Raw genomic sequence first — 19,238 nt, 5'->3', positions numbered from 1 at the left:
GCACCCCAACACCACCCTTGGGGAAAAAAAAGCATTAGGTTTGACTTGGGATTAGGTTTATAATTTAGACGTGGGACTCTAATAACATTGCCATGTAGGGTTGGGGAAGATGTGGTAGTCTTTATGTATAGAAAACCCCAAAACCCTTAATATTTCATTATTATAGCCCCTAGTATTGGGCATATGCATAGATTTGTGGTCTTTTAGTGTAGAAAATACCAAAAAGCTTAAATTTTCATGAGAACAGCCCCTAGTATGGGCATATGCGTAGATTTGTGGTCTTTTAGTGAGAAAACCAAAAACCTTAATAATATTTCAAGAGAACAGCCCCTGGAATTGAGCATTGAGAATATGCCTGAGAATAAAGCCAGATCTGAGGGGTGACACGTGTCAAAATCGAGAGTCCTACACGTGGGAGGGAAGGAACGGCTGCTGATAAAGTGGAAGAGTATTATCCGGGCAACCTTTTGGGAAAAGAGGGGAGAAAAATACAGCAAAACAGGCCAAATATTTCATTTTTCCTTTTCGCCATGCTGGAAATTTGCTAGATGCAGATCTGAAGTCACTTCTTTAACAATAATCTGTCAGCCTCTGCAGAAAAGAAGAAGAAGAAGAAGTAGAAAGGAAGACAGAATCACACACAGAACAAGAAGAAGCCTTATTACCTCCATCCATCTTCGAGAAGAAGGTTTCTTCAGACAGAAGTAGCGTGCCTTGCATCCATGGCTGCCACGGCCGTCGCCCCCGCGCCTCCTGCTGTCGACGACACCATCGCTCGCATCCGCCTTGAGCTCGCAACTCTCGATCAAATAAGGTAAGCTCTGAAAGCTGTAGTTCCTTTTTGATTTTTTGTCTTGAATCCCTTGTTTTTCTTCGCGTGCGTCTTGCTACTGTGTTTCACCTCAGTGATGTACGACCTCTCTGCCAGTATTATTTTGCCTTGAATCCTTATTTTGTCTTCTTGTGCGTCTTGCTACTGTGTTGTTTTTGTTAATAGAACACCTCATTGATGTAATACCAATCTACGCATATGATCAAACTCCACAGTAGCGGATCTTTCTGCCGTGTGGTCCTACGTGCTCTCTTAATTGATTCACATGATCATGAATGTCCGTTCCAGTGGATCCGCATACATTTGCATCTCTGTGCCTTCGTGACGTAGTGAAAGTGCATCACACCTCAATGCAATATGTCTTACAACTTGCAACCTCATGGACTTGACTACTTATTCTGTTTTTTGTTTTCTGCAGTGACAATGAGAAGTCTGGATTCGTGAAACTTGTGTCTCGTTACTTAAGGCAAGCTTTTCAATTCTTGTTTGATGTACATATGTCTTTCAGCTGCAGCACAGTTGGTTGTATGGGCTAATTCTTGTGTATCTGTCCTGGTTGGCATCAGTGGGAATTCCGAGCAGATCCAATGGGAAAAAATTCAGCCTCCTACCAATGAAGTAGTTGTTCCTTATGACAACCTAGCTCCCTTATCAAGCGGTCAGCTACACCACGTGTTTGCTTTTGCAATAATGATCTTGATGATTTATGTGAAGCTTATTAGTATGATGCATGATTTGTTTCAAGCTTGTCAGTATGGTACATCTGTTTCATTAAAACCGGTACCTTAACCTTGTTGCAGATCCATCTGAGACAAAGGCTCTTCTTGATAAATTGGCAGTCCTCAAATTGAATGGAGGTTTAGGAACAACAATGGGCTGTACTGGCCCCAAGTAATATATGTAGACCTATATTCTACTTTATTACATCATTGGATGCTTTGCCTGTTTGTTATTTACAGACCTGGTTAGCTGTGAAATGGAAGAGCTGTAACGTTTGACAACTGTGATTTTACACATACCTCACCTTTGCAAGTAGCAAGCATTACGTATTGATGCATACACAAGTCAACACATTTATCCCTGTGGTATGAGAGGTTTGATGTTTTTATTTTCTGGCTGGTTTGATTATACAGGTCTGTCATTGAAGTCAGAAATGGTGAAACTTTTCTCGATCTAATTGTGAAACAGATTGAGGTAGGTTTTAAATGCGGTAGGTTTGGAGGAATCCCTTTTCACCCTCCAGTTGCTTCTGCTGACTTATTGTTGATAAGAGCTAATATGTGTTTTCTTTCTGTCAAATGCAGAGTCTGAATAGCAAGTTTAATTGTAGTGTCCCTCTTGTGCTTATGAATTCTTTCAATACTCATGATGACACATTGGAGGTAGCAGTTTTGTGCCATCTTGCTTTCTGTTATTCCTATTTGATGTTTAACTCTTCCGTGAATGCTTCATGATTCAATCTGTAGCTTGACCTGTGCTATTACATGGCTAGATAATAAAAAAATATGAGAACTCAGGGCTGAAGGTGAAGATATTCAACCAGGTACACATGCCTTCTCCAGCTCTTGCAGGTTGTAATTTTTCCATTTTGAGGCTTCAAATTTTGTTTTGAGAAAGCTAGTGTCCAAATGCAGAGCCAATATCCTCGCATGGTTGCTGATGACTTGATGCCATGGCCTTGCAAAGGAAAAACTGAAAAAAGTGGCTGGTGAGTGTGTCTGATAGTTGCATTTACTCATTTGTTTTCTTTATTGAGCCCATGTAGTTGTAGCCCTAGAGAGCATGCACACAATCTCTTACTACTGAAGTTGGCCTATGATGACCAATTAGGTCTTCTGTTTCTGACAAGCAATGTATGCGAGTTTTCTGAGATCTTCTAATCTTGTTTTTCACATCGTTACCTCCACAAGCTTTTGGCACAGAGTTCTTGGGAAGCTCTTTTTTTTTTGCATGGTTGATGAACTCTTATGGAGGCTATGGAACCCAGACAAAAAATCCTATTTTTCGTTTGTGAGCCTCTCATATGGTTGATTCGAGAACTTTGATGCTTGCTTGTATTTCTCAGGTACCCTCCTGGGCACGGAGATGTCTTTGCTTCCTTGCAGAACAGTGGAACTCTAGATGAGCTACTGGCAGAGGTAAGTGTTAGCTACTAAGATGTTTAGATCTACAAGGTGTGTGGTCTCTCTGAGCATTTTAACGTGTTTGGTGCAGGGCAAAGAGTATGTGTTTATAGCCAACTCAGATAACCTAGGGGCAACTGTAGATTTACGTATCCTTTCATGATTTTCACAGTCAAACAGTGAGCCTGCTTTTGGTTATGTCTTAAGGCAATGATTAGCTTGGAATGTGTAATCACGTTTCAATCCAGTTATTGGGTGCCCTCCTTGATCACCGCTCAGAAATTTTAAATCATCTCCTTCAGAACCAGAATGAGTACTGCATGGAGGTAAGTTAGGACATGTCATACGTTATGCCACGTTGGTATTTTGTCTGCTTTGTATACATGAATATGAATATATGCATTGATACTGTCTTCAAGGTGGTGTTTATTTTGTCAGGTCACCCCCAAGACCTTAGCAGATGTTAAGGGTGGGACACTTATTTCTTATGAGGGCAGAGTTCAGGTATAAGATTCTGAACATGACCAGCTTTACAGCTTTGTGAAGTGTTTATTACTTGCAGCTAGTCTTATTGCTTTGCCATCTTGCAGCTTCTGGAGATTGCCCAAGTTCCCGACGAGCATGTGAGTTGGATAACATGCATTTCAGAATTAGATGGCTAATCTAGACAGTTATGTGATTTCATGTTCGATCCTGCGTTTATACGATTTTCCTTTCTAAATTTAAGGTTGGTGAGTTCAAGTCGATTGAGAAGTTCAAAATTTTCAACACAAATAACCTGTAAGTACATGTCCTCTTAGACTTTGTGGCGAGTTGCTGATACATTATGCACTATGCCAAATAATGCCTGCTGATGAGTTGTAGTTTCTAGTGCCTTTCACAGATTACCCAAGGTTTGCATTGTAGTGCATGGGGTGACTTTATGTACGCTTGTGTACCATTTTTAGGTGGAGATGCCCCCTATACTGGCAACTATGCCTAAAAAGAAAGTGTGTGGTGTTGATTGTTGACTGTACTGTCTGTGTTGCTTGCATGCACATCCATGTAATTGGTTTGTATTCATTGATTGGTCAAGACAGTTACATTTGCACTTCAAAAATTTTAGTTAGCTGTCAACAAATCAAGCTTTCTTCTCTTGCTATAACCAATGCTCTCTCATTCAAATGTGAAGCTGGGTGAACCTCAAAGCTATTAAAAGGCTTGTTGAAGCTGATGCTCTTCAGATGGAGATAATTCCTAATCCAAAGGTAATTTTCTTGTGTGGTAGTCCTGGTAGATGTTGCAACTGTAGGGGGATCTAGAAACTGAGTAATGTGAGTTTCTGATTTACCTGTATAGGAAGTAGATGGTGTTAAAGTTCTGCAGTTGGAAACAGCAGCAGGAGCGGCTATTAGGGTAAGGATTCTCTCTCTCTCTCTCTCTCTCTCTCTCTCTCTCTCTGTGTATGCATACATGTATATGTTTTGTGAGCTTGTGTTTACTCATATACATTTGTACATCACAGATTTGGTTGTCCATTTGTCCGTCTATCCATCTGTACAAACGTACAGACATACATACCTACATACTTTCATGCATGCATTCATACCTGCAGGCTTGCATGCGCACACATTTTTATCTAATTGTGCATTTGAAAATGTATGCTTATGCATGTATAGGTATATGTTACTGCATATCTATAGCTATGCATGCATGCATGCATGTCACGCATCCATGTAGGCACTGATTTTTTTGGTAATACAAAACTTTACCAGCCCTATTTGATATAAGAGTAAAAGCAGAAGTAAATGTGAAGGCTGAAAAAAATAGTTGGCTGTTTTAACTGAACAACTGCTAAAAGTTGATGTATTATTTAGAACCTTGAGTGTGGAAAGCCATTGTAGGGACCATTAGGCTTCTCATGGTTTTGCAACTCATTAGCATCTTGTGCCTAAGGTGTTGCGTCACTAGGATATGTTTTTCAAGTTCAGGATTAGTGTGTGATTAACTCCTAGCTCTTTGGGTATGCAAGACATTGCATAAGTTGTGCAAGACATTGGTAGGTCCATCAATAGCAAAGGTTGAATAGTTGAGAACCACAGATTGATTAGTTATTTAAAGTGCAAGTGCAAAGTGCACATATAAACAATCAGGGCTTTTTGAACCTTGGTACAAAAGTTTGATTTAAAGCATTAAATTTGGGCAACAGGCCAAAGTTTAGGCCAATATACCCAATTTAATAATTTATGGATTAAAATTTACTTTTTATGCAAAAGCATCAGGGGAAAAACTGAAAAAAGGTAAACAAAGCTGACTGTGCAGTTTTAGAATAGATCATGGCAGATTTGGACTGATTGTGGCAAGTTGGGAGCAGGGCCGCAGCTTTTGCAGCACTTGTGTCATCAGTCTGGACAGCCAGCCATGGATATTTGCATGCATCACTGACAATCCCTATTGTCTCTTGTGTAGTTTGCCGCAAGAAATGAGCTGTTTTCTCTCTCCAGTCTGCATAGAACTGGCCCAGACAGCATCGTGCAGGATTGGGCTGAAGTGTTCTGTGCTAGTGATAGCTGCGAGTTTCTCTATTTGGCATAGACTTGCTGTCTAGGGTCATGTGTAGGCTGCGTGCAGCACTCTCACACTTGAGGGCATTGGAATTGCTGTAGGCAGTGGTTTTGATCTTTGTACAAGTGCTTTTTGAGGGGTTTATGCATAAATTGATATCTTCAAGACAGATGTGGTCTGTTCTGGAGTCAGTTGTCATGGTTGGTTGAGACCAATGGGCGACTTACTGAGCAGACTGTGCTTTACTGATCCATGAAGAGTAGGATGCTGGTTAGAGACTGCTAGTGGCTGAAACTTTCAGAGCAGAATTAGGTTCTTTGTATCTAGTTGGAATGGCTCTTAGTAATTTTAAAGAGATACATCATGCTGCAATGCGTGCCAAGTTTTGAGGCCAATCTGTGTTAATTTTTATCCGAGTAGGAGCATTCTAGCTCCGCTTTGTTAAGTGTGTTAATTGTGATATTGCTGATTTCATGTTTAAGGTTAGGTGCTTTGCAGATAAGGCAAGGACAATCAGCATCAAAACAATTATCAAGAAAAGTAGGCACACTTTCACACTTGATGGAATGCATACTCATTACCTCTGCCTGACATAAGAAAACCCTACTTCTGCACATGCAAGACCTCATGCATTAGAGCTGGATAGGCAAACGACAAAGCTATATGGGGCAGGTGTAATAACTTCTTTTGCAGGATCAAACAGGGGGTAACATAAGCAAAGAGATCTAGCCCTTGGAATACCTGCAATGCTGATCATTTTGTACAGAGTGTCAATGCAGGAACATTTAACATTGTAAATCCTTTACCAAGAAAGGCAATGGAATTATACACATGTTCGCTCAGTCAGTCTGTAAAAGCACTTCGGTTCATGATTTCCCTCTTAAATATGTTTCTGTCAGCTTGATGCCACGAGTTTCTTGCTGCTTTCTGTTGATATATTACCTCACTGTTTTCATGTTAACATGTACATCACTGTTCTTCTGCTGTCACCTTGTATCCTGGGTATCGTGTTGGGCAATCATTTTGTAAATGCTTCCCTGGAAACTCCATATGTGCAGCCAATAAACATATTTTGTGGTGCAGTTTTTTGACAGGGCAATTGGTATTAATGTTCCTCGCTCCCGCTTTCTGCCTGTGAAGGCAACATCAGATCTTTTACTTGTGCAGGTGCGTTGTTAGGGAAGTAAGTTTGATGTGTGATTATATCATTTTGATCATCCTGATTATGTCTGCTTGAGTGTATCCTTTGACATGATAATGGTTTTAAAGTATTATGTTATTTTTTTGTGGTCCAGTCTGACTTGTACACTATAGAAGAGGGGTTGGTTGTTCGAAACTCTGCAAGAAGCAATCCAGAGAATCCAGCAATTGAATTGAGCTCCGAGTTCAAAAAGGCATGGTTTCTTAAATGATTTGTCAATCATATGTAAAAGCTTAATTACAAGTTCAAAACAGCTTCATTGTTCCTTGGATTGATCAGGTGGGGGACTTTCTCAAACGCTTTAAATCTATTCCAAGCATCCTTTACCTGGACGGACTGAAGGTGTCGGGTGATGCGTGGTTTGGCTCTGGTGTAGTTCTGAAGGTATGATCATGATCTTTGATATATCCTTTTAAAGTATCTGCATGTGCATGTCTGGCTGTTCTTTTTGACTCTTTTAATCAAAGTTGATGTATGTCTGTACATGTTTCAACCAAAGTTAAGCTGCATGATTGTAGATGCTCGTAGGCTGAGACTGCTTGAGAGGATGAAAGTTGAAGTGGTGCATCCATTTGCATAGAAGAGTTGCTCCCCTCCTTTCCTCATCTCATCCCTGATCTCTTAGACTTTCTTCCTCCCTGTTCCAGTTTCATATCTTAGTGGTTGCTCTTATGCTTGTAATGCAGCAAGTAACCTACTATATGCTGTGCATTTTTTTCACATGTGTGTCTTCTCTGATGTTCTAAAACAGTTTTGTTATCTCCTACTGACTTTTCAGGGTAAGGTAGTTATTGAGGCTAAGAAGGGCGAAAAACTATTGATTCCTGATGATGTGACCATTGAGAACCAGGTGATATGTGATGTCTGTGTCATGGGTCGGGTCTGTGCTAAGTTGAGGATTAATTTGTGAGGGTCATACTCATCTGAATGATAGTAAATCGGAGAACTTCAGTAGGTGTAATAATATTGGAATGTCTGCCTTGGTCTAAATAGAATAGTGCTGGTGATTTTATGCAGCTTGTTACCTCAGGTCCTTCCTATTCTCCACTTTGAGCAAGCTTGGGATGCACTGGCTTCTAAATTTTGGTAGCTGAGTATTAGAGTAGTTCAAGCAGATGATTACTGCAAAGAGCTATTTAGGCTGTGTATTGGATCTGTCAGAGGTGGTCTACAAGGAGCTGCAGCAGCTTTCTGCAGTGTTTATGTATGGTGGGCACTTGTTTAGAGTAAATTGTTGCAGATGCTCTTTATTTCTCGCTGCTTTCGGATGTGGGGTTGCGCATCACTGAGGCTTCTTGTTGCAATTTTATGTGCACCCTTAAGCAATATGGTACTGTACCAAATAAATATGGCATACGACCAATTAGTCAAATGCTTTGGCAGGGTTCAGCAGCCATTCAGCATCAAGCTTCTGAGCTGTAAATAAAAGTTGCAATACCACTTTAAAAAAGGATTGAAGTGTTTCAGCTTTAAACGAGGGTTCAAGAGTCTGCAATCGTGACGCGACTATGATGAGCTAGGAGTTTCATATGTTTCATATGTTTATGTTATCGTGCCTAACTTGGATTTGATTTGCTAATGTTCCCAAATGAACCTTTTCGATTATTCTCTAAAGCTAAAACTAGGTCCTTCCTCTCTCAAGTGAAGGCATTGGCACGCATGCAAATGGAACATGTGCGGCTGCAGCAATGCCACTCTCTTTGCTTCATGTTATGAGTGGTGCTTGTTAGTAATTTGGTGCCACCAGAGTTTTCAAGACAAAGAAAATACGATAATCAAGGTGGTTGTCAATCACCTTGATAGCAAACTCGTGTTGATACACAGAATTATGTGGTTGTCAGTCGCCTTATGATAGCAAACTCATGTTGATGCCCTAGAGTATTTCTTGGGTCCTTGAAACCTTATTGCGCCATGTAGCGCACCTTGCTACATTATAACTAACGACTACATAGCTAAAATAACCAAACCAAATGAAAAATTGTTAATTATTGGCATAATCATGCTCAAAATTACACAACCACTAGCTGCACTTGGATCCCACCACTAGCTGCACTTGGATCCCAGGACCTTTCTTACAATACTTGTAGCTATATTTGTAGATAGATTGTTATATTTTATTTGTCCATGTCACATCATGTGCATACTTTGTTGTGCAAGATTGGAGATTAAGCTTTGGCTTCTCTGGCATGATCTACGCTCCTTATGGTCATCCCAAAGAATTGGATTATCAATCTTTTTGAACTTTCAAGTCTTTGGCATGATCTACACTCCTTATGGTCATCCCAAAGAATTGGATTATCAATCATTTCGAATTTTTAAGATTATTACCCAAGTCAATCCGATTACTGATGGAGTCTACTTTTCTATGTTTTAGTCTAGGAAGTGTGTCATAACTCCATGATCCTATAAGGATCCATCTACCACAACCAACCATAGGGATTGATGGTCATCTAGAGTATGAGGTCGATAAAACCCTTGATTTAATAATCTCACATGGATGACTCTAGTACATTGTACAATAGAAAGGTTATGATGCAAGTGAATTAATGTGTAAATCTCCCTCCAATATTTGAAGAGCACTTTGCTAAATTTTAAGAGTTTTGTTGACAATATCCATCAAAACTTGCATCCTTGACAAGAAAAAGCACCATTGCTCGTGAAATTTATCTCTAAATTAGGGGATAATGTCACAAATATAAAAGGTTTTAGATCTCCATATAAAGTCAAACATTTTAGTAGAAAAATTTAGGATCTTTGTTGTAAAAAGTTTCTTGACAATTGCACATAGTGCTTATGTCAACTAGGCTTAATGTCATTGCCAATGTCATAAGGGCTTACATAATTTTTTATGTCATCAATGCTTGTGTCAACTTATTGTTAGCACTTGCTTATAAGCTTCCTACCAATCAATATACATAGGGGTCTTGGGCTACAAGCCTTTCAATCTTGCCAATGCTAGTTGTGAGGCTCTTGTGAGTTCCTCTTCTTGTTAATTCTTGTCTTGTATTTGGGTCTTATCTTGCATCTCTTGTATGTCAATCTTGCAATGGAAAATACAATCTATGTTTAATCTTGTTATATGGATTCTTCTTCAAGTCATTATCTTGTATTTCCATAAGATCTTGCAAGCTAGAATGCTTATTCTTGTCAAGTTCTTGTTGTGCTCATAAGAAGACTCATGTATTTATCTTCCTTACATTTAGGCTTCATGTATACATTATAATTAGCTTTTGACTTCATTGCAAGGTTTTAACTTTTGCAAATAGTATCAAGGTTTTGTGTGCAACTAGCTTTTGACTTCAATAACAAAGTTGTAGTGTTTGGTTTCATTGCAAAGTTGTAGCTTTTGGTAACAAATAACTCTACAATCAAGAACTAATGCTTTTGTAGACAAAAATAAGTATACAATTGAGGGTTACTCTTGGTGTAATATAAATCGTATTACTTAGAAATTGCTAGACAAGAAGCTAGGAATGTTATCTCTTCTCGAAACACAATGGACATTTTGATGAAATGACAAAATATGTGCTTAATGATGCTTGACCAAGAAGTTAGATGAGAATTTGCACATTATTCAAGTATACAATTGAGGGCTACTCTTGGTGTAATTTAAAATGTATTACTTAGAAATTGCTAGACAAGAAGTTAGGAGTGTTATCTCTTCTTGAAACACAATGGACATTTTGATGAAATGACAAAATATGTGCTCAATGATGCTTGACCAAGAAGTTAGATGAGAATTTGCATTATTTAAGTATGTGATAGTGCATCTATCTCTTCAAGTTCTTATTGAGACAATTTCTATTATATAAAGTAACAAAAACATGGCAAATGAGTCTTTGCATATTGAGGTGAACCAACAGTTATGAAGCACATGCTTTCTTATGGTGAGAGAAACTCTAAATTAGATAGCCTATTAATAAAATTTTCAAAGTGATTGTTCATGCACTTAAGTGGATTGCTATTTTGAACATATACTTGCACGTTAGAGTTTGATTATCTGGAGTGACGTGATATCATTTGTATGCTTGTTAACTCATACAAGTAGGAAAGAGTGTGAACAAAGTGAGTTTTCCTTGGAAAGCCACCATTTTTGTTTCTACCTATTTCATTTGCTATATACTTGCTCCCACTGCACTCCACTCTTCACACTCACCATTACCACCATCATTAGCATGGTTGCAATTGCCATTGCCATTTCCACCACCATAGCCACCACCATAGCCACCACCATGACCACCATTGTTTCCTTCATTCCCACTACTACCATCACCACCACACATAGATGAACCTCTTACTTCCATACTAACAAGAAAGTAAGAAGTGTGAATGTATATACATGGAGCTTAACACCTAAGTCATTGGAAAAAGATGTGATTGTGTTCTAGTGTGGGATGCATTCTTTTGAAACATATTGTTTGTTAGATGGGCTCTAGTATAGGCTATATGTGGTGAATCTAGGAACTTTGTGCATATTGGAAACTCATTGTAAAGATTTCACAATCAATGAGGGCAAAGAGATACATATAAAGGTCTACATGATGGGATCTTTGGACCATTCTAATATTATGTTGTGTAGTGCACCAAGAAACACATGCAATGAATACTCTTGATAGATGGAAGACTAGGGATTATGAGACACATGACAAGGTTGACGAGCTAGGATGGCTAGAAAATCATGATAATTGTGCTCCACTATGGATTGCATAGCATGTATACTAAGTGTGTCTGCTAATTAGTTGCCATAATGCATGAATTGATTTGATGAGATTTCAATATGATTGAATTATTCAGCACATTCTTAATGGGGAAGCTTTCAGTAAATGCACAATGATAGATATTATGAAATTGAAGACCAATCAAAATGTTGAGAAATATATCCTATCTTATGGGCATAGCCTATGTATGCATCAAATAGAGGGAGACTGTGTAAAGTGACTTTGAGTCAATAGAGTATCTACCCGCTTTTAGAAACACTCGTTGCAAAGAACATAGAGAGGGAAAAAGAAGAAGAAGAAGAAGAAGAAGAAGATTGATTGAGTCTCCATATCTTGTGGATGAAGGGCCTTTTTAGTCTCACAATTAACCCCTCTACTACAATAGTCCTCATTTGCCTATGATTGAGACATTGAAATCGAATGTCTAGTCTAGTATTAAGAAGAGTGCACTAGATAAAAAGGAAATCAAGGCTTGTTTTCAAAATAGAAGCTAATGGAAGGAGACATAGTATTTATATACATTAGATCAATAAACAACATGGACAAACACAAAGAGCTACTACAATAGCTACAGTTTGCAAGTATGAGACTTGTTACAATGATTGTTAGGTGCTTTTTCCATACCACATAAAAGAGCTCTAATAAGGTGCAATCACATGGAGATTTTGTGGCCATACCAACCATCTCCTTCAGATCAAGACCTCCCCAAACGTATCTACACCCTCTCCACATCAAATTTACTAGTGCTCCATTGTTTTTAATGTTGGATCTCATTGAGGACTTTTTGGAAAACCAAGTATCCTAGACACATACAAATCCATTTGATGATGCACTGACGCTAAACATGCAGCCCCCTTCCATGTAATAAAGTATTCTGCATCCCACCTAGCAAATAACAACATGATAAAGTGAAGTTCATCACTCAACTAAGCAACTTTCTTTTTTTTCTACACATCCATCCTCCTTTTTAATCAACAATTGCTCCTTCTTACAAGTAGTTGATGATGCTCTATAGTGAAGGGGTGCTAATGATGCATATCTCTCTTGGCTAGTAGTGCCCTGATTTTGAACTTGATAGTAGAGGAATCTTACAGTGCAATTGTATGAGACAAAAATAATGCTCCAATTGTCAACTTAGAGGTTGGATCAAACTTTCTACATGCAAACCTCAACACTTCTATGTACAGCCTTCTTTCAATAGAAGCTTCTCCCCTCTTTGGATAAGTTTGCTCTAGCACAATGTTCGCTCTTCTATAGGCATATGGCATGTGATGTCATGAACACCTAACAGTTATAATGGCAGCAATAGCCTCACCTAATCCTGAAGGAGTGTAAGACAAATAAGAATATGAAGAGACAATGATAACCACATCTCTATATTGCTAATAGATAGAGGAAACTTTCAGCCCTTATTGTTCTTCCCAAATGCTTTATTAGGGAGGCATCGTTGATTTTCTTACAAACAAAGCTTTATGAGCTTTAAGGTTTATAAGCTAAATCTTGTAAGATTTTTTTAAAAAAGAAACTTATTCAAACATTCATTAATTTAAAGGGGGGTGTTTCTTAAATCCCTTTTGTTATAAGATCCGAGATACACACTCGACCTTCTTATATACTTAAAAGATATATGGCGAATATTATGCTGACGCAGAGAGAGAATAGACGAGAGAAAAGAAAGATGTAGAGAGATAGAAAGATGGACAACACACTAGGGACTGGAAGATGGGCCCCTCCCCCCCCCCCCTCGTGGAGTTATATTATTGACAAGGAGCAAGCTCCTCCGTTACACATAAACCAATTCTTAACTTGTAGATCTTGGGAACAAGATCATGGTTCCTCGCACGGTATACAATTGGCTAACACTTGCACAACTTGGAAGTTGGTACCTTTTGATCCTTCCTGAGTCTCTCCTTCTCTCTTACACAATATGTGTAGGGATCTCCTCTTGGAGCTTGATTTCAGCAGAGCTTCCGTAGCACTTGCACCTTCTCTCCTACACAATGTGTGTGGGGATCTTCTCTTGGAACTTGATTTCACCAGAGCTTCCGCAGCACTTGCACCTTCTCTCCTCCTCTTGCATGCATGCAAAGTGATGCTTCCTTCACCTCTTCCACACCCAAGGAGAGTCTCCCTTTTATAGGCTCCAAGAGCTTCTCTTCTTGGAGAGAGACTTGACTGCCAAGATTGGAAAGGTTAATCTTCATGCAAGATGTGGCTGTTCCAGGACCTACTCTGCAGCATCCCTCCTAAGAACTTGTTCCCCCCATTTGCTAGAGTTATCATAATCGAGAAGCAATGTAGCACACCTAGTGCTTGAAGAGTAAACCCAAAGTGATATGGTAAAGCTCTTGATAGGGGTTTTGGCCAAATTTTGTGGTAGAATTCCGGTTTGTAAAAAACCCGGATCATTAGCCCTCCCCTTACACTAGAGGCATTCATGCCTCTAGCTTGCTAATGATGGTCCATTTGCCAGTCAATTTGCATGACAGATACTTGAGGATCTTGTGAAGTTCTAGCCTATTGCTAGGAACGTGGAAAGAGATAGGCCTTGGTTGGCTGCTTGAGCTCCTGGCCATCATGCAAAGTGGCATTGGGGGCTCCTTCTTCAACACAGTCTCAATTTTTGCAGCATGTTTGTACATCCCCTCTTCGTCAACGAATGGGAGATCGATGTTCGCTAGGACGTGCATCCAATCTCGCTCATCATCAGGACAAGGGACGTATTTGGCCAAAGGCCTATACGATTTTCTTACTGGCTCATCGCCTCTAAGCATGGCAAAGATGGCATCTAGGTCAATACAGGTTGTCTTCCAAGTGTCCATGTTGACCCTTACTACTTCCGTTCGATTTCCTAGGAAGATTAAACCGTTGCCTCAGTCTTCAATGGCTCAAGCATTTCTCATCTAGGATCGGCCTAGCAGAATGTCATAGTCCACTCCCTTCATGATGATGAAGTTCACAGAGAACTGGACACCTGCGATCTTCACTGGCCAATTCTTCAAGACTCCAAATGGCCATACTTTCATTCCTTTAGCTAGAGTGACATTGAACCTAACTGTTTCGACAGGCGAATTTTCCCAAGCCTGGAACACAGCATGGCTCAACACACTCACTCCTACCCCAGTATCTACAATTCCCTTCCATGTTACGTCTGCTAGGGCTAGGATAGGAAAGAATGCGTGCATCTCAGTGCCTTCCTAAAAGGAATTGACATGTAGTGACTTTGGCACTGAGTGCAACGTCAAGTTGGGTATCTGCGTGACTACATCGTGATCCTGCAAGTCAGCTGCAGCATGCTCCATCGGTTCTTCCTGCGTGACTACATCGTGATCTTGCAAGTCAACTGTAGCATGCTCCATCAGTTCTTCCACCCAGTGTTTCAACTCCTGCCATAGCGTGGGGTGCTGCTTGAGCAAGTCTCCTACACACAGAGTCACTAGGGTGGTTACCAACATAGCGAGGAGGTTATTGGTTGCTTGCCTCTCTCCTAGTTTTATGCCACTTTGCCATTGGTCTTGACTGACTGGTTGGTCCATAGCATCTAAACTTGGTTGCCTCTCTCCTAGTGTTGTGCCTCTTGGCCATTGGTCTTGACTGACTGGTTGATCCATAGCATCTAAACTTGGCCGTGAAGGGGCCGCCTGTGGCATGGGTACATTTCTCGACCTTGGTCCTGCAGGCAAGACTCGCATGCTCATGCTAGAGAGATCCTTGATCTCGTCCTCTAGGATAGGCTCAACATCCTTGAGGTGCTCCTGGGCTTCCTCTACCCACTCTTTTACTTTAGCTATTGTGACTAGAATGAGGATACTCCCCTACCTTGGCACTTCCTTTCTCTACCATCTTTGGAGTGGTAGTCTCTGCCTCTGCATACGTAACCTTCTTGCCCAATCACTAGCATTGCCATACCCTCAGTCTTAAGTGTGACCTTTGCGTCAGTCTTTTTCTTCCTTCTCCTTCACCTCTTCTTTCCTATTGAGGCTACATCTAAATTGTTGGGACCTGGTAGTGATATGCCTATCTGCTTTGCTCTGGTCATGACATGCAAAGGGATGGTTATATCCTCGATGTTGAATGTCAGCCCCAAGGGTACTAATGGCATGATTGTCGAGCTAGGGGATGGGTTGCATCTAGGGCAATCATCAAAGAGATGAGTGATGCTGCACTCAACACATCTAAGGTCCATTTTTCCCTTATTCGGTTGTTTTCTCTCTGGACAGCGCAATGAGATATGGCTCGGGTGACCACAAGTCTAGCATGAGATTGGATCTTGGGTCGGCCACCTTGCGAATCCTCTTCCCTTACCTCTACCTAATGCCATCATTGATACTGATCGATAGTCCATCAAGACTGGACTGCCCTCTTCATCATACAAGATGTAAGGGCTCACGTAGGCTTCATCTTCGTTAGGCTCCTCCACGTAATGGACTAGAGCATCACTCGGTGGATGGGTCATGTAGGGTCCTAATGACCTGGGTATGCCAGTCGAGTTGATTTCCATCCTAGGGATGATGGGTTTCGCATCGTTTGGTGCTGGGAATGCCAGCTGGGCTCCTCTTCCAAAGAAATTTGGTGGCATGTTCCCTAGGTACGACGGATTGTACTGCCAAACATAGGGGAATCTCCTAGGCAACCTATAGTGCATGGCATCATGGCCAAGAACCTACCACAATTCGCGCAAGGCCTAGATCTAGGATCTTGGCACTCAACTGAAAGGTGGTTGCCACCACAATGCGCACATTGGACGTGCATTCACATTGGTTTCCTTACCAATTCTTGTAGTCATGCTAGCTCCATTCTCACCTCGGCTAGCTCCTGGCCTTGATCTACACTCTTCCCCTTGTCCTACGTGCTAAGGGTTGGCCCCTTGCTAGAGGTTGTGGTCCTCTCTAAGGTCCTCTAACTAGGGTTATCATAGCTCAAACTTCGAGAGCTTCTCTCTCAACTGGTCATCCACCCTGATTGCTTCGTCAAAGACCCTAATTAACACATCTCACTACAAGCTAGAGTTACTTGCCAAAGCCTTGTACAACTCCTCACTAAGGATTCCATTCATGAACATGGTGGAAACATCTCTTTCATTGGGTCGCTCATTTGTGGGGATTCTCTTAAAGAGGCTACACACATGATTGGCATACTCTTATGTCCTTCTTGTCCTTTTGACTGATGTTCATCAATTGAACTATGAGATTATCAGAGTATCCTGATTCTGAGAATCTCTTAATGAAGAGATCTTTTAGTCGAGCAAATTTTTCCCACTCCAGCACATCTAAGCTGGTTTGCCATGTCCTACCTTTATTGCCTAAGCAGAGCCCAAATGCCTAGGAGCGTTGTGCAAGGTTTCTAAGACCATTGGTCTCGCAAATTTGCTCGAACTGCTCTACAAAACTATACGATTCACTACTAGGCTGGTACTTGTCCAGTTGCTTAGCTATTGCAGGGATTTTTTATTATCTCTTCGTCCCCTAAGTAATTCCTAGGCCTGAGAGTAGAGAGGTTGCTAGTGCTGCTGCACTCTGTTCAGCAGCCATGTTGTCCATAAGTCACTCAGTGTGAGGTTTGCCTCTAGTACTCTCTCACTCTTTGCGTTTGGTCCCGCCTTGCTTTTGCCAGCTAAGGCTAGCACACATTGCGCTTCATGCACAGTCCTGCTGTAGCTTCCTAGCTCTCTGCTAGCAGTTATAGGCCGTTATGCCTTGTAGCGCTTTCTTAACTGCTTTCCTCTCTTCCTCTAGGCTTGCCACTACCTCCTCTACTAGCCTACCATGGATTACTATTCTAGTCAGTAGGTTGTATTCATTAACCATGTCTTGGACCGCAACTAGGAACTCACCCAAGTCCCCAGCTGATCGTCTCCCTGATTTGTGTTTGCTCCTGACATCATTCCTGCTTCCTGCTCCACGAGGTTGTCGATCAATCCGAGCAGCTTTGGTAACGCTTTTCTCTCAATCTTGATGTTCTTTCTATCCGCCCGCCATCTTCGAGGGTTCTATTGATGGGGCTCTGAGGCACTTGACTATGTTTTGGGGTCTCCTTCTATTGGTGGGTTCCTTCGAGTTATTATGTCTCAGTGTGTTCCTTGTTATTGAAAACAATCCTCAACTTGTGTACACTCAGTGTTGGGTGCTCTATTGTGCACGGTGCAAATTCAGGCTTTCCATCCTTTTGGTGCACTTATGTAAAAGAAGTCAGTGTGGGGTGCACAAACAAAACAAAACAATCATACAGGTATGGCTACCCCCTTGGCTTTGTCCACAACCTAGTATGGCTCTAAGTCAGGTTGTGGTCTCTTAGCCAGGTTGGTAGATGTCACTTCTAGACTACACCGTTGCAGTTTTCTTTGGTCTTTGGCTTCAGTGAGCCGGGTCGGGTTTCTAGGGGTGTTCAGGAATGTGTCCCAGTTGATCCTAACCTAGGGGGTGGTCCTATTCCCAGTTGATCGGAGTGTTCAGAAATGTGTCCCAGTTGATCCTAACCTAGGGGGTGGTCCTATTCCTAGTTCTTTTGTCTTCTGCCCAACTGGTTCGATTCCTAGAATCGAACGGGTCCAATTCTGGTGGTCCGGACTCTAGGAGTTGGACGGACAGTCCATCGACTGGTACATCCGATTGGATGGTTCGATCAAACCGGGCTAATCCGACTCAGAGTTTGGTTCAAGTGGCAACTAGACCAATCGGATAGTTTGATAAGGAAAGGTCGTCCAATTGGATGGGTGGGTGTCTGATAGGATTGTTGATGTAATCGGACCAAAGGGGTTGGTCCAACTGTCAAAGTGTGTTCGACTGGATAGGTGGTCCAATCAGACCCGAGCTGGCAGTCCGACTCCTAGACGGGTGGTCCAATTGGACCTAGGCTGGCGGTATGACTCCTTGAGTCAAATGGTTTGATTCTCCCAGTCAGACAGTCCGACTTCTCGACGCTAGGAGTCAGACCAGGACACGGTGGTCCTCGATTGAAAATTCGATGGTGCATTGTGATGCATCTTGGCCAATTTCTTCACGCAATGGTTGTGGCTGCCTACAAGACTTTCTAATCAAGCAAATACACAGCAAGGAAAGTTTGTATCTACCTGGGGTGGTCGGAAAGCTCCAAATCAATGAGCGTGATCTCTTCCTTGTCCTGCAACCCTCTCTCTCTCTCAAGCTCTCTCTTTCACTCTCAATGTCATAATTGAGCTCTTTTCCCCTATCCTTGGGATTTTAGGGTCTTGTCTTACTCATCCTTACCTCCCAATTCACCCCCCTTAGTCATTAGGCCTGGAAGCCTATCTTTTTCTAGCTCTTTCCTGGTTGTGCCATGTTTATAGTAGCAAAATTCTACTGTTTTCTCACAATCTTTTAGTCTTAGCCTACCTTAATGCAAAAAAAAATCACAAGACAATTCTTGGTTGAATCATCCTACTTATCTATACATCAAAAACCCAAAATACCTACTTGTTTTGCATATTAAAGTGCCTAAATCTCCTATCTACCTCAAGCATGAGTTCAGGGATGAAACCCTACTTCCATGCTCAATTTGAAGTGCGCGGTGCTCAAGGTTCCAATCCATCGATGATCTCGACAACGGAACCAAAATGAAGGGAGCTCTCTAGCTCAACCCTCGAGACCTATGGACCGCTCAAGTGTTTCAAGCCGAGCAGCCATGGCTACCTCTCACATAACCGACACGCTATCCCTACCCATGGGGTATAGCGAGCTTACCTTGATTCTCAATCAAGCACCTTCCTCTCTCTTACACACTAGTAGCTCCATGATCCTTGAGTCAAGCTCAAGCAACCTCAATCCCTCTCCGTCAAGATCCATCCTCCATAGCCACATGAG

At 41.3% G+C, this 19,238-nt stretch overlaps 1 protein-coding gene across 1 annotated transcript; it reads left to right on the top strand.

Annotated features, from left to right (window-relative positions):
• Nucleotides 1-516: 516 nt before the first annotated feature.
• Nucleotides 517-8,072, top strand: LOC148024819 (UTP--glucose-1-phosphate uridylyltransferase-like). The gene is made up of 21 exons (XM_087694469.1): nt 517-814; nt 1,251-1,298; nt 1,399-1,490; nt 1,633-1,723; nt 1,966-2,026; nt 2,137-2,214; nt 2,325-2,375; nt 2,467-2,540; nt 2,898-2,970; nt 3,047-3,104; nt 3,235-3,281; nt 3,394-3,459; nt 3,546-3,578; nt 3,683-3,735; nt 4,127-4,202; nt 4,294-4,350; nt 6,583-6,666; nt 6,795-6,893; nt 6,980-7,084; nt 7,479-7,550; nt 7,718-8,072. The coding sequence occupies exons 1-21, from the start codon at nt 723-725 to the stop codon at nt 7,751-7,753; spliced, it is 1,446 nt and encodes a 481-aa protein (XP_087550595.1). The 5' UTR covers nt 517-722; the 3' UTR covers nt 7,754-8,072.
• The last annotated feature ends 11,166 nt before the right edge of the window (nt 8,073-19,238 follow it).

Source organism: Lygodium microphyllum, chromosome 15 (genome assembly GCF_053477565.2).
Source record: "Lygodium microphyllum isolate KBCC chromosome 15, Lygodium_microphyllum_v1.1.10, whole genome shotgun sequence".
In the NCBI taxonomy this organism is placed as follows: Eukaryota; Viridiplantae; Streptophyta; class Polypodiopsida; order Schizaeales; family Lygodiaceae; genus Lygodium; species Lygodium microphyllum.
Note: the sequence above shows the minus strand (reverse complement) of the source record. Positions and strands in the feature narration are given on the sequence as shown.